Source organism: Coregonus lavaretus (assembly GCF_964263955.1).
Source record: "Coregonus lavaretus genome assembly, chromosome: 30".
NCBI classification, from domain to species: domain Eukaryota; kingdom Metazoa; phylum Chordata; class Actinopteri; order Salmoniformes; family Salmonidae; genus Coregonus; species Coregonus lavaretus.
Genome location: NC_140017.1, coordinates 22,362,006 through 22,378,056, shown reverse-complemented (window position 1 = coordinate 22,378,056; position 16,051 = coordinate 22,362,006). Strand labels below are relative to the sequence as shown.

The following is a 16,051-nucleotide window of genomic DNA, read 5'->3' as shown; positions in this document are numbered from 1 at the left end:
AAATAATAATGTGGCCATTGCCTGACTAAATAGATTTGATGCATGGATGGTGATTTTTCTGTAACCTATGTGGCCGACGCAGGCAGACATAAAGCCATGAATAGCGGTAGCATTAACCTCACCATTTGAATCTCACCATCGCGTTTTTTTTAAATGAGAAAGTGACCAAAAACCAGGTTCCTTTTTTAATGGAAGGTTTTTTATGGAAAGCCAAGTTGAAGCCAACTCCAAATTCAAGTTAATGTAGTCTACTTCAAGCCCCTTGTATTGTTTAAAATTGCAGGTCTAACATGGAAAACAAAATGTATGTATTTCATTACCAGATCATATTATGAATAAGCCCACTAGGCTATGTAATTTGCTGTCATTATATCCAGAATAATTATCTATCCTACACAATTGCGCACAGTAGACTGTGTCCAATCCGAGGCACAAAAACAAACTCATTACCTTGATGCTTTCTCTTTAAAATCTAAATGAGACCCTGCTGTAAATCAAGTAGACAACAACAGATGATCAACATAAATTCGCTAGGGATATTAGATCCAATGTGGATCCAGTCACAACGGTCTTCACCGGCATGTCACGAGACACAAAAATATTCTGGACATTCCTTGCGAACACCTTTATTCCAGCACTTGGGCTGTTGTTGCATTGCATGCGCCATCACAACAGCTGTTCATCACTTGACCATCTTTCGGAAAATTATTTCCTGGATCAGATGATGTGTGTAAATATCATGGAGTAAGTAATTAGCTGGACACCAAATGCGCATCCAACAAGTATTATGCATAATTATTGAAGAACCACGTTAATAATAGTATCGATTTAGGTCAAGTATCAAGGTAAGGTGACTTTCGCTTAGAAGCATTACATTTTTGCAATGGATACATTATTTTGGATTTGTGTGAACATGAAAACTGTTTTCACCCTGTAGCATAAGGAGACATGAAATGTTACGTAATTACACTGCATTTCTGAGATCTCTATACAGAAAAACTGTCCGACAGCTAGATCCAGGATTCTTACAGGGTTCAAGTTCAATGTCTAATTTAAATGTTCCAATGGCATGTTGTGTTTGCTAATCCAAGTTTATCATTTTAAAAGGCTAATTGATCATTAGAAAACCCTTTTGCAATTATGTTAGCACAGCTGAAAACTGTTGTGCTGATTAAAGAAGCAATAAAACTGGCCTTCTTGAGACTAGTTGAGTATCTGGAGCATCAGCAATTGTGGGTTCGATTACAGGCTCAAAATGGCCAGAAACAAAGAACTTTCTTCTGAAACTAGTCAGTCTATTCTTGTTCTGAGAAATGAAGGCTATTCCATGCGAGAAATTGCCAAGAAACTGAAGATATCGTACAACGCAAACTGGCTCTAACCAGAATAGAAAGAGGAGTGGGAGGCCCCGGTGCACAACTGAGCAAGAGGACAAATACATTAGTGTCTAGTTTGAGAAACAGACGCCTCACAGGTCCTCAACTGGCAGCTTCATTAAATAGTACCCGCAAAACACCAGTCTCAACGTCAACAGTGAAGAGGCGACTAAATGAAAAGATGCTGGAGGAGTGATGGCTTGATGCCATCTGTCAAGCATCGAGGCAATGTGATGGTCTGGGGGTGCTTTGGTGGTGGTAAAGTTGGAGATTTGTACAGGGTAAAAGGGATCTTGAAGAAGGAAGGCTATCACTCCATTTTGCAACGCCAAGCCATACCCTGTGGACTGCGCTTGATTGGAGCCAATTTCCTCCTACAACAGGACAATGACCCAAAGCACAGCTCCAAACTATGCAAGAACTAGTTAGGGAAGAAGCAGTCAGCTGGTATTCTGTCTATAATGGAGTAGCCAGCACAGTCACCGGATATCAACCCTGTTGAGCTGTTGTGGGAGCAGCTTGACTGTATGGTACGTAAGTGCCCATCAAGCCAATCCAATTTGTGGGAGGTGCTTCAGGGAGCATGGGGTGAAATCTCTTCAGATTACCTCAACAAATTGACAACTAGAATGCCAAAGGTCTGCAAGGCTGTAATTGCTGCAAATGGAGCATTCTTTGACTAAAGCAAAGTTTGAAGGACACAATTATTATTTATATAAAAAATCATTATTTCTAACCTTGTCAATGACTACATTTCCTATGCATTTTGCTATATTTCCTATTCAAACAAATTTCATGTATATTTTCATGGAAAACAAGGACATTTCTAAGTGTCCCCAAACTTTTGAACGGTAGTGTATGATACAATGACAACTTACACTGCCATAAATTGCTGATATAATGGCATTGTAGTTGAATTGAAGTGGTGAATAAAAAAAGTACATATATTCATATGGCATTATGTCCTGGCATTATGGCATTATGTCCACATCAGACAGGGGTTGTAATGTTTTATGTCACACGATTCTGGACAAATCAGTCAAGACACCAACCATGATAAAGGGTTACACATTTGTTTTAAATCAACTCGTGAATTGAATATAGCTATGATCCCCCCTTAGATCTTAAACCAGTTAAATGTAATCGAAAATGTAATCTACATAATCCACACAAGTAATTATTTATCATGAGAGGGGCATAAACAATAACTAGTAATGCTGCATACTCTAAGAAAGGTTCAAAATCTCACCTTTCTGGTAAAATATGTTATAAATTGCTGAGGTGTAGTCACTTTTGAGGACACAAGCTCAAGCACAGTACAAATATGATACAATTATGAAATATGTTATATTATTTATTTCCTATTGAACAAAACTGTATGAATAAGGCTTGAAATGACATATGCTTTCTAAATATAGTATAATCAAAATATAAAATGACATAAGATTTCACCTTAAAATACATATTTGAATGTTTAGTCTTAGAGAAATGTGCATATTTTCTAAAGGTCTCTTGATCAAAAGGTCTGCCCCCATCTCTGTGAACGTCTCACAGAGCTCTAGCTTGGCTTCCGGAACTCGTTAGGAACACGCCTTTCATCTCATATTAACCTGGTCCGTCTATGACAAACAGAAAGTGTTTTTTGTTTAAAATCTATAATTTTTTGTAGATTACTGGCTATAAATCGATCTCGGAATATGCTACAGCGACGAAACCACTCTCTCCTGCTGCGCTATAATGTATGGATTGTTAGTGGCTGTGACACAGGGTTCCGCCAGGAGTTGATGGACAGTTGGAAGAGCGAATGAAATGGTAGAAGGGACATCCCAGCTTCAAGTGGTGTCAGATTTCACATCCTGCTTCACACAGGCATAAAATAAACATAATCCTGTGTCCATGAGAATCAATGCTACCGCTCAATGCATCCCATTTTGATCTATGGTGTCCACAGATCGATTTAAGCGAAAATGTCGGTCGGAACCGGTACCAGAACCACGCAGGTTCCCAAAACATGGAGCTTTACATCCAAGAGGTTTAATGTAATGACATGAAAAAAAATATCAGATTATTATCAATAACTTATCAACAGCTGTAACATGTTCCGTGTAAGAAATCCTCACTGGTACCCTAGTTTATAGAAAGACCCAGGTACACGTTACAATTATGGTTACTGTAAAGTGAAAACCGTTTAGTGTCATTATTTATTTATAAATGGCTTTCTAAATTAATTTGACTGATTGATTAATCGATTGATTGAGCGTACCTGAGGCAGTAGAGGTAGAAGCCTGGTCATCTTCTGGTTGAACCGTCTGTCTGAGAACACGGTCGATCTCCATGACATTCATCCATTGGCTCAGCTCGTTCTTCAGCTCAGCCAATCGCTGCTGAGTAGCGATCTTCTCCCGTGCCAGTCTCTCCATCTCATGCTCGTACTCCTTCTCCTTCCGCTTCAACGTCTGTAAGACACAGAGGAAGAGAGGAGAGGGCTCAGTACAGTTTGAACACACACTACAATCACATTTATAATGGGACAATCAAATATTTCAAAGAGCTTGATTTCATTCTGCAATTTGATTATAATAATAACTTTGAACTTAAGTTTCACGTCAATAGAGCCAGTAATATGAACATTTTCGCTCTTGGCTGGAGACTATTCCAGGTGTCATCGGTCCTCAATGTGTACATTTTAGTTTACCCATTCATAATATACAGTGGGGAGAACAAGTATTTGATACACTGCCGATTTTGCAGGTTTTCCTACTTACAAAGCATGTAGAGGTCTGTAATTTTTATCATAGGTACACTTCAACTGTGAGAGATGGAATCTAAAAAAGAAATCCAGAAAATCACGTTGTATGATTTTTAAGTAATAATTTGCATTTTATTGCATGACATAAGTATTTGATCACCTTCCAACCAGTAAGAATTCCGGCTCTCACAGACCTGTTAGTTTTTCTTCAAGAAGCCCTCCTGTTCTCCACTCATTACCTGTATTAACTGCACCTGTTTGAACTCGTTACCTGTATAAGAGACACCTGTCCACACACTCAATCAAACAGACTCCAACCTCTCCACAATGGCCAAGACCAGAGAGCTGTGTAAGGACATCAGGGATACAATTGTAGACCTGCACAAGGCTGGGATGGGCTACAGGACAATAGGCAAGCAGCTTGGTGAGAAGGCAACAACTGTTGGCGCAATTATTAGAAAATGGAAGAAGTTCAAGATGACGGTCAATCACCCTCGGTCTGGGGCTCCATGCAAGATCTCACCTCGTGGGGCATCAATGATCATGAGGAAGGTGAGGGATCAGCCCAGAACTACACGGCAGGACCTGGATAATGACCTGAAGAGAGCTGGGACCACAGTCTCAAAGAAAACCATTAGTAACACACTACGCCGTCATGGATTAAAATCCTGCAGCACACGCAAGGTCCCCCTGCTCAAGCCAGCGCATGTCCAGGCCCGTCTGAAGTTTGCCAATGACCATCTGGATGATCCAGAGGAGGAATGGGAGAAGGTCATGTGGTGTGATTAGGCAAAAATAGAGCTTTTTGGTCTAAACTCCACTCGCCGTGTTTGGAGGAAGAAGAAGGAAGAGTACAACCCCAAGAACACCATCCCAACCGTGAAGCATGGAGGTGGAAGAAACATTCTTTGGGGATGCTTTTCTGCAAAGGGGACAGGACGACTGCACCGTATTGTGGTCTTCAACAAGCATTTTGCTACGGCTGGCCATGCTTTCCACCTGGCTACCACTACCCCGGCCACCAACTCTGCACCCTCCGCTGCAACTTGCCCATGCCCCCCCCCGCTTCTCCTTCACACAAATTCAGACAGCTGATGTTCTGAAAGAGCTGCAAAATCTGGACCCCTACAAATCAGCTGGGCTAGACAATCTGGACCCTTTCTTTCTAAAACTGGCCGCCGAAATTGTCGCAACCCCTATTACTAGTCTGTTCAACCTCTCTTTCGTAACGTCTGAGATCCCCAGAGATTGGAAAGCTGCCGTGGTCATCCCCCTCTTCAAAGGGGGCGACACTCTAGATCCAAACTGTTACAGACCTATATCCATCCTGCCCTGCCTTTCGAAAGTATTTGAAAGCCAAGTTAACAAACAGATCACCGACCATTTCGAATCCCACCGTACCTTCTCCGCTATGCAATCCGGTTTCCGAGCTGGTCATGGGTGCACTTCAGCCACGCTCAAGGTCCTAAACGATATTATAACCGCGATCGATAATAGACAGTACTGTGCAGCCGTCTTCATCGACCTGGCCAAGGCTTTCGACTCTGTCAACCACCGCATTCTTATTGGCAGACTAAATAGCCTTGGTTTCTCAAATGACTGCCTCGCCTGGTTCACCAACTACTTCTCAGATAGAGTTCAGTGTGTCAAATCGGAGGGCCTGTTGTCTGGACCTATGGCAGTCTCTATGGGGGTGCCACAGGGTTCAATTCTTGGGCTGACTCTTTTTCTCCGTGTATATCAATGATGTCGCTCTTGCTGCTGGTGACTCTCAGATCCACCTCTACGCAGACGACACCATTTTGTATACATCTGGCCCTTCATTGGACACTGTTAACAAACCTCCAAACGAGCTTCAATGCCATACAACACTCCTTCAGTAGCCTCCAACTGCTCTTAAACACTAGTAAAACTAAATGCATGCTCTTCAATCGAACGCTGCTGGCACCCGCCCACCCGACTAGAATCATCACTCTCGACGGGTCTGACCTAGAGTATGTGGACAACTACAAATACCTAGGTGTCTGGTTAGACTGTAAACTCTCCTTCCAGACTCACATTAAGAATCTCCAATCCAAAGTTAAATCTAGAATTGGCTTCCTATTTCATAACAAAGCCTCCTTCACTCATGCTGCCAAACATGCCCTCGTAAAACTGACTATCCTACCGATCCTTGACTTCGGCGATGTCATTTACAAAATAGCCTCCAACACTGTACTCAGCAAATTGGATGTAGTCTATCACAGTGCCATCCATTTTGTCTCCAAAGCCCCATACACTACCCACCACTGTGACCTGTACACTCTTGTTGGCTGGTCCTCACTACATGTTCGTCGTCAAACCCACTGGCTCCATGCCATCTATAAATCACTGCTAGGCAAATCCCCGCCTTATCTTAGCTCATTGATCACCATAGCAGCACCCACCCGTAGTCTGCGCTCCAGCAGGTATATCTCACTGGTCATTCCCAAAGCCAACACCTCCTTTGGCCGCCATTCCTTCCAGTTCTCTGCTGCCAATGACTGGAAAGAATTGCAAAAATCTCTGAAGCTGGAGACTTATCTCCCTCACTAACTTTAAGCATCAGTTGTCAGAGCACCTTACCGATCACTGCACCTGTACACAGCCCATCTGAAATTAGCCCACCCAACTACCTCATCCCTATATTGTTATTTATTTTGCTCTTTTGCACCCCAGTATCTCTATTTGCACATAATCTCTTGCACATCTAGCATTCCAGTGTTAATACTAATTGTAATTATTTTGCACTATAGCCTATTTATTGCCTTACCTCCATAACTTGCTACATTTGCACACACTGTATATATATTTTCTGTTGTATTTTTGACTTTATGTTTTTTACCCCATATGTAACTCTGTGTTGTTGTTTTTATCGCACTACTATGCTTTATCTTGGCTAGGTCGCAGTTGTAAATGAGAACTTGTTCTCAACTGGCTTACCTGGTTAAATAAAGGTTAAATAAAAATAAAATAAAAATTGAGGGGAGGATGGATGGGGCCATGTATTGCGAGATCTTGGCCAACAACCTCCTTCCCTCAGTAAGAGTATTGAAGATGGGTCGTGGCTGGGTCTTCCAGCATGACAACGACCCGAAACACACAGCCAGGGCAACTAAGGAGTGGCTCTGTAAGAAGCATCTCAAGGTCCTGGAGTGGTCTAGCCAGTCTCCAGACCTGAACCCAATAGAAAATATTTGGAGGGAGCTGAAAGTCCGTATTGCCCAGCGACAGCCCCGAAACCTGAAGGATCTGGAGAAGGTCTGTATGGAGGAGTGGGCCAAAATCCCTGCTGCTGTGTGCAAACCTGGTCAAGACCTACAGGAAACGTATGATCTCTGTAATTGTAAACAAAGGTTTCTGTACCAAATATTAAGTTCTGCTTTTCTGATGTATCAAATACTTATGCCATGCAATAAAATGCAAATTAATTACTTAAAAATCATACAATGTGATTTTCTGGATTTTTGTTGAAGTGTACCTATGATACAAATTACAGACCTCTACATGCTTTGAAAGTAGGAAAACCTGCAAAATCGGCAGTGTATCAAATACTTGTTCTCCCGACTGTATATGATATGCCATGTCGTAACACTCCCCATTTGCGTTCATGTAAAGTAAAAGCTCCAATAAAAAAACATCTGCTATCCAGACCTCTGCTGTTTAAGCAACAGCCGCGGGGACCACATGCATAAACCATTTTTCTCTTCTCATTAACTTGACAAACAAGCTGCTCCTTATCAGTTTATTTGTTATGCTGTTCACTACTGTCTGTGACAGTACATCACACAACCAATGATAACAAACACTATTTCCTGACCCCACGGTCTCCACATCCATCCATGTTGAGATGGAGACAGGGCTATATACTCTGACCAAGAGATCCTTCTCTCGCCCTGTACAGGAACTATGTCAATGTTATATTATCGTCAGAACGACACCATGGCCACATCCTGAGTGTTTACAACAGTCGATAGATAATGTAGTATCTAGATAATGTTTCTTCAGACGGTCATTAGGAGTCACTACTGCATCTACTTCAAATCAAATCAAATTGTATTTGTCACATACACTTGTTTAGCAGATGTTATAGCAGGTGTAGCGAAATGCTTGTGCTTCTAGCTCCGACAGTGCAGTAATATCTATCAATTTCACAACATATACCCAATACACACAAAACTAGTAAGGAATGGGATTTAAGAATATATACATATATGGCTGAGCTGAGCAACTGGCTTCCTGCTGCATTCATGTTTATGGGAGCTTCATATAGCCATTTAAAGGGAGAGATGAGCAGTGCGTGCAAACAGGGAGAGATTAGCAGAGGAAAGCAAAGCCTGGCCAGACTGAAGCCATTCATGGCCGAGACTTGTACCAGGACCAGAAACATCTGGATTCCAGAGGAGCAGAGGAAAATCCACCGTGGGAAAACTAACTAGTACTCTCTGAGTGTGGCACTACTGTTGTTAGACACAAGAATCAACTTCCTCTCAGAGACCGTGTGTGTATGCCTCCTTATGTGGGCTCCTCCCATTTTCCTCTCTGCTCTTCTTGCTAGTCCCCACAATCTTTCTAAACCACATGGACACTCATTTACTACTCTGAAAGCATTACTCAAGACCATTTCATAGGACTGACAGCAGTCTAAAAGAAAGTCTTGGGAGAGCCATTTCCATGTCTGAAAAGTTCCATGTCTGTTGCTTCCTTTGACTGGACGAGCAGAAGCAACACAGACATTAACCTACACCAGCACCATGACCGGGCAGGGAGCATGACTGTGTGAAAGGAAGAACAGACACAGAGAGACCTGGATAGAGGAGGGAGGGAGGGTATGGAAAGAGGCTCTCTGACCTAGTTTATCTTTCCTGGTCAGCTGACACAGGCCTGACAAAAAAGGCTGTAGTGGGCGGGGCAGGTCTGTACTGAGGGAGAGCAGCAGGGATAGAGAGATTATACCGTCTGTCTGTCTGTCTGCCTGGGAGACAGAGAAAACAACTAGGAAGAACACCATGATGGAGTCTACCGGGACACGAAACCTTTATATTGACTTTGAGAGACATAGACATTAAGTTTTACTCTCCCTCCTCCAAAGGGTATTGCCCAATTACGACTAGTGTTGGCTTTATAGGTTCAGAACGAGGCTAAGAAGATTAGAATCATGACTAACCAATCAGAACGAGGCTAAGAAGACTAGAATCATGACTAGCCAATCAAGACCAGGCTAAGAAGGCTGGACTCATCTATGAAAGGAGGTGTGTGTGTGATAAGACTATGCAGCCTATTAGGTCAGGAGAGGTGTGTGTGATGACACTATGCAACCTATAGGAAAGGAGAGGTGTGTGTGTGTGATGAGACTGTTGTGCAGTCTAGAGCTATCTGTCATTCTGTCTTGATTTAAATGTTAGAGTAGAGTAGAGTTAAAACGATTAAGATCGCAAGTCTGGTGTTGTTTAAGGCTCTTTCAGTCCAGTAGAAGGTGTACTGCTGCAGACTCCCTTGACTGGCTGGTGTTGAGTCACCTATGTTCCTTTCCTAGAAAGACCCTCAACCCCCCCCCCCCCCCCCCCCCCCAGCCCAGCCCTCTACTCGCAGACCTGTCTGCATTCCTTGTCTCAGCTAATGAAATAATTAAGTCCCCCCCATTTTGTTGTCACGGCAACAGCTGAAAACCACTATTGTTTCCTTGGCAACCCATCAGGTGATAAGCAGCACATTGTCCCAGTGCATCAGTTGTACCGTGGTAGAATATTAAAAAGGCATCAGAAACATACATCAGTGACCAAATAAACAATGCTATAACATTAAAACAACGATTGTAGAACGCAGTCATAAAGCCAACACTAACACAGAGACAGTCGTATGTGAATGCGAGTGTGGTGTCTTTTGCAAGCATGCTCATGAACACACACAGTGGAATTTTGTGGCCCACAGCTGTGCGTGCCTAGTGCTATGACTCATACAGACAGAGAGAGAGGGCGACAGAGAGAGAGCGAAAGCGATGCTGTATGTACTACTCACTGCTCTACAAACACCCAGACCCACTGAACTCACTCTGATACAATGACTATGGCCACACCTCTGTCACTATGCCAACCAGTAGCTAGCTGCTTCTAGCCATTGATACACCTCGATCTGCTTGCTATACTAGCTGTAGTTGCCATCTGTATGCACTTGGCTGTTCTATACTGTCCTTGGAGAAAGTCAAACACTCTGCAAGGCAAGCTGAACTACTACCAGCTAATAACCGTAGTCTACACAAGCAAGGATAGCGGCCCCAACCCCCATTCAAGAACATAGAACACACAGGAACAGCTAGGGTGAGACTAGATCAAAACGGTGTACCTGATAAAACAGACCAAGAACCGCAGATGGACACTACAGAACACATGACAAGAACCCGGAGAAAGCATGGAAGCACCTCTTTAGTATCAGCCTGTATTGATCCACCTACTACTGGGTGTTTGTCTCCTGAGTGGCGCAGTGGTCTAAGGCACTGTATCGCAGTGCAAACTGTGCCACTAGAGATCCTGGTTAGAATCCAGGCTCTGTCGCAGCCGGCCGCGACCAGGAGACCCATGGGGCGGCGCACAATTGGCCCAGCGTCGTCCAGGGTAGGGGAGGGAATGGCCGGCAGGGATGTAGCTCAGTTGGTAGAGCATGGCGTTTGCAACGCCAGGGTTGTGGGTTCGATTCCCACGGGGGGCCAGTATATAAAATAAATAAATAAATGTGTTCACTAACTGTAAGTCGCTCTGGATAAGAGCGTCTGCTAAATGACTAAAATGTAAATGTAAAATACTAAGTCCCTACCATCCTTAGAAACACAGACAAAAAGAGCCGCGAGCTGCCCAGTGACACAAGACTTCCAGACGAGCTAAACCACTTCTATGCTCGCTTCGAGGCAAGCAACACTGAAGCATGCATGAGAGCACCAGCTGTTCCGGATGACTATATGATCACGCTCTCTGTAGCCGATGTGAGTAAGACTTTTAAGCAGGTCAACATTCACAAGGCCACAGGGCCAGACGGATTACCAGGACGTGTACTACGAGCATGTGCTGACCAACTGGCAAGTGTCTTCACTGACATTTTCAACATGTCCCTGACTGAGTCTGTAATACCAACATGTTTTAAACAGACCACCATAGTCCCCGTGCCCAAGGACTCTAAGATAACCTGCCTAAATGACTACCGACCCGTAGCACTGACGTCTGTAGCCATGAAGTGCTTTGAAAGGCTGGTCATGGCTCACATCAACACCATTATCCCAGAAACCCTAGACCCACTCCAATTTGCATACCGCCCCAACAGATCCACAGATGATGCAATCTCTATTGCACTCCACACTGCCCTTTCCCACCTGGACAAGAGGAACACCTATGTGAGAATGCTATTCATTGACTACAGCTCAGCATTCAACACCATAGTGCCCTCAAAGCTCATCACTAAGCTAAGGATCCTGGGACTAAACACCTCCCTCTGCAACTGGATCCTGGACTTCCTGACGGGCCAACATCTGCCACACTGATCCTCAACACGGGGGCCCCTCAGGGGTGCGTGCTCAGTCCCCTCCTGTACTCCCTGTTCACCCATGACTGCATGGCCAGGCACAACTCCAACACCATCATTAAGTTTGCAGACGACACAACAGTGGTAGGCCTGATCACCAACAACGATGAGACAGCCTATAGGGAGGAGGTCAGAGACCTGGCCATGTGGTGCCAGGATAACAACCTCTCCCTCAACGTGACCAAGACAAAGGATATGATTGTGGACTACAGGAAAAAAAAGAGGACTGAGCACGCCCCCATTCTCATCGACAGGGCTGTAGTGGAACAGGTTGAGAGCTTCAAGTTCCTTGGTGTCCACATCACCAACGAACTATCATGGTCCAAACACACCAAGACAGTCGTGAAGAGGGCACGACAAAGCCTATTCCCCCTCAGGAGACTGAAAAGATTTGGCATGGGTCCTCAGATCCTCAAAAAATTCTACAGCTGCACCATCGAGAGCATCCTGACCGGTTGCATCATCGCCTGGTATGGCAACTGCTTGGCCTCTGACCATAAGGCACTACAGAGGGTAGTGCGTACCGTCCAGTACATCACTGGGGCCAAGCTTCCTGCCATCCAGGACCTCTATACCAGGCGGTGTCAGAGGAAGGCCCTCAAAATTGTCAAAGACTCCAGCCACCCTAGTCATAGACTGTTCTCTCTGCTACCGCACGGCAAGCGGTACCGGAGTGCCAAGTCTAGGTCCAAAAGACTTCTCAACAGCTTCTACCCCCAAGCCATAAGACTCCTAAACAGCTAATCATGGCTACCCGGACTATTTGCACTGCCCCCCCCACCCCATCTTTTTACACTGCTGCTACTCTGTTAATTATTTATGCATAGTCACTTTAACTCTACCCACATGTACATATTACTTCAACTACCTCAACTAGCCGGTGCCCCCGCACATTGACTCTGCACCGGTACCCCCCTGTATATATAGCCTCCCTACTGTTATTCTATTTTACTTCTGCTCTTTTTTTCTCAACACTTTGTTTTATTCTACTTTTTTATTAAAAATAAATGCACTGTTGGTTAAGGGCTGTAAGTAAGCATTTCACTGTAATGTCTGCACCTGTTGTATTCGGCGCATGTGGCCAATAAAATTTGATTTGATTTGTATTGATCCACCTACTACTAAGTCCCTACCATCCTTAGAAACACAGACAAAAAGAGCCATGCAGCTACGACAAGGCAGTCCATGCTACGACAAGGCAGTCCATGCTACGACAAGGGGAAGAAAGGGAGTGGGAGACAGGGTTACAATTAGCTTGGTTTCATTTGCACGTGACAAACATGACCCCCTCCCTTCCCCCTCCTTTCCTAAGAGGAATAGTGGCGCCTCGTTTCTATCTGTTTGTGAGAAAGAAAATAGAGCAGGACTGGGCCGTGTGTGTGTGTGTGTGTGTGTGTAAACACCGCTCAGGCGGCGTGACATGCAATGCAGGTGCTGAGCACATGGCCCCGCAGAGAGAGGGAGGGAGAGTAGCGGGGGAGGAGGAGGGGTAGCAGCCAGGCTGTACTCACTGACTCACTTTTGCAGCACCGCCGAGACAGATTGCGCTAGGTTAGCCTAAGCTAGATAGCGTGAGCAGCAGGCAGCCAAACACATTGCATACAAGCTACTCCTTAAGTGCACGGCGCTAGCTAACTAGCCTTGGGAACACTGGTCTTTTGACTAGCGTTTGTGGTGATCATCAGTAACCGTAAACCTTTGTGTTGTCTTCTCACTGGGTCCCAAGTTGGAATAGAAAAAACAAAACAAAAGGAGTCGCTTTTTAGTGGAAATAGCCCCAAATACTTACTTTAGGGTGCACGTAAGGGCTGTTTGCATGTGTCTGTGTTCAAACTGGGTGGTAAGTTCTTGCCATGTAATGGGTTATATAGTCGTGGTGTTCCGGACCTTGGTGCAATGTCACTATGAAGAAGTGTTGCTGAGGACAAAAGGTCACTATCAAAATCCTTTTCAATCTTTCTGACTGGCACTGTGCTTTGCTAGAATGAGATCACCATGAACAATACAAACCGCAACCGTGCCCTCTCGTCTGCTCAATTCTCACTTCCTCACCGGTTGGCAGGGGATGGAGTGGCAATTACCGGCTGTGTGGAACTGAACTCACTTTTCTAACATCCGTTATATGCAAGCTATCAGACAGTGTGAGTCAAAGGTACTTAATACAGACAGAGCTGGAGGAAATGGCACAACAACGTGTAAGCTTGCTGTGACAGTGACAGCATGGCTAAAGGAACAGTATGTTTTCTTAAAACTGAGAAGAGCAGAATAATTCTGTTGCTGTTGAAAAAGTGATGGTTCAAACCTGACCAAGATGCTGTTCCAACACTGCAATGACAATACTTCAAACAAGAGATACTGGAGGCATCAGTCTACTGAGACTAACGCGGAGTCCCAAATGGCTCCCTATTTAGTGCACTAACAGAACATAGAATAGAATACGCCATTTAGCAGAAGCTTTTATTTTACATTTTAGTCATTTAGCAGACGCTCTTATCCAGAGCGACTTACAGTTAGTGAGTGCATACATTTTTCATACTGGCCCCCCCGTGGGAATCGAACCCACAACCCTGGCATTGCAAGCGCCATGCTCTACCAACTGAGCTACACGGGACTATCCAAAGCGACTTACAGTCACGTGTGCATACATGTTCGTATGGGTGGCCCCAGCGGGAATCGAACCCAAGACCCTTGGCGTTGCAAGCGCATTGCTACCAACTGAGCCACATAGGACATACTTTTGACCAGGGCCCATAGTAGCTCTGGTCAAAAGTAGTGCTCTATATAGGGAATAAAGTGTAATTTGGGACACAAACCTAAGTCTGCCTAGATTACCTCAACAAGTAGCCTCATTTGAGTCTGAATCAACAACGACAAAGACTTTCCAAAGTGCCCTGAGTCCATTTCCAGGCTCCCCCAGGTTCAGACCCCTTTCAATTGGTCTCCTAGTAAATTGCACTAATGTTCAGCCATGGTTAATTCCCCTCTGTGTTAAACCACTTACAGATGGAATAGGACCTGACCAAGGAACACACACAACCTAGTACACTAACCCTGACCATGAACACACAGTCACACACACACACACACACACACACACACACACACACAGTAATACACACACAGAGCTAAAACTGACCAGGAATACACACCACATTGAGGACAGACAGAAGTAATATTCCACTATTCCAGCTTGGGTCAAAGCTCACACCCTCACAGGGGACCCTGACCCAAAAACACACTCCTCAAAACACACCGTCTGAACCTCCCAATGAGATGAGATAGGATCTGGGGCTGCTTTGAAAATAATTGTCATTCAGAATCAGAACTGAACAACTAGGTAACCCACTTCAGTATTACATAGGCCTCTTTTGATGACGTAAATCCTTACACAAAGGCCTGGAAACAAATTAGAAAATAAAACGCTTTGTAACACTTCAAATTCTGTGATTTCCTCTCTCCGTTTGTTCTCCCTCTAGACTGAATGAATTTGAAAATGTCAAAACTGAAATCATCCATTCAAAGAATTGGACATGGAAATGGAACTAGGTTAAAATCTCTGCCCGTGAAAAATACTCTTAAAAACAGAGAAATACTCATATTTGCAACATCAAGTGGGGGAAAAAAGTATTTAGTCAGCCACCAATTGTGCAAGTTCTCCCACTTAAAAAGATGAGAGAGGCCTGTAATTTTCATCATAGGTACACGTCAACTATGACAGACAAATTGAGAAAAGAAAATCCAGAAAATCACATTGTAGGACTTTTTATGAATTTATTTGCAAATTATGGTGGAAAATAAGTATTTGGTCACCTACAAACAAGCAAGATTTCTGGCTCTCACAGACCTGTAACAACTTCTTTAAGAGGCTCCTCTGTCCTCCACTCGTTACCTGTATTAATGGCACCTGTTTGAACTTGTTATCAGTATAAAAGACACCTTGTCCACAACCTCAAACAGTCACACTCCAAACTCCACTATGGCCAAGACCAAAGAGCTGTCAAAGGACACCAGAAACAAAATTGTAGACCTGCACCAGGCTGGGAAGACAATCTGCAATAGGTAAGCAGCTTGGTTTGAAGAAATCAACTGTGGGAGCAATTATTAGGAAATGGAAGACATACAAGACCACTGATAATCTCCCTCGATCTGGGGCTCCACGCAAGATCTCACCCCGTGGGGTCAAAATGATCACAAGAACGGTGAGCAAAAATCCCAGAACCACACGGGGGGACCTAGTGAATGACCTGCAGAGAGCTGAGACCAAAGTAACAAAGCCTACCATCAGTAACACACTACGCCGCCAGGGACTCAAATCCTGCAGTGCCAGACGTGTCCCCCT

The 16,051-nt window shown here is 44.2% G+C and overlaps 1 protein-coding gene across 2 annotated transcripts in view; it reads right to left on the bottom strand.

Annotated features, from left to right (window-relative positions):
* Positions 1-16,051, bottom strand: part of mnta (MAX network transcriptional repressor a) — a 31,673-nt gene that overhangs the window by 3,200 nt on the left and 12,422 nt on the right. For both annotated transcript variants that reach the window (XM_084148095.1, XM_084148096.1), the window contains one exon: positions 3,640-3,832. In XM_084148095.1, the coding sequence (XP_084004221.1) occupies positions 3,640-3,832 (193 nt within the window). The remainder of the gene's footprint in view (positions 1-3,639; positions 3,833-16,051) is intronic.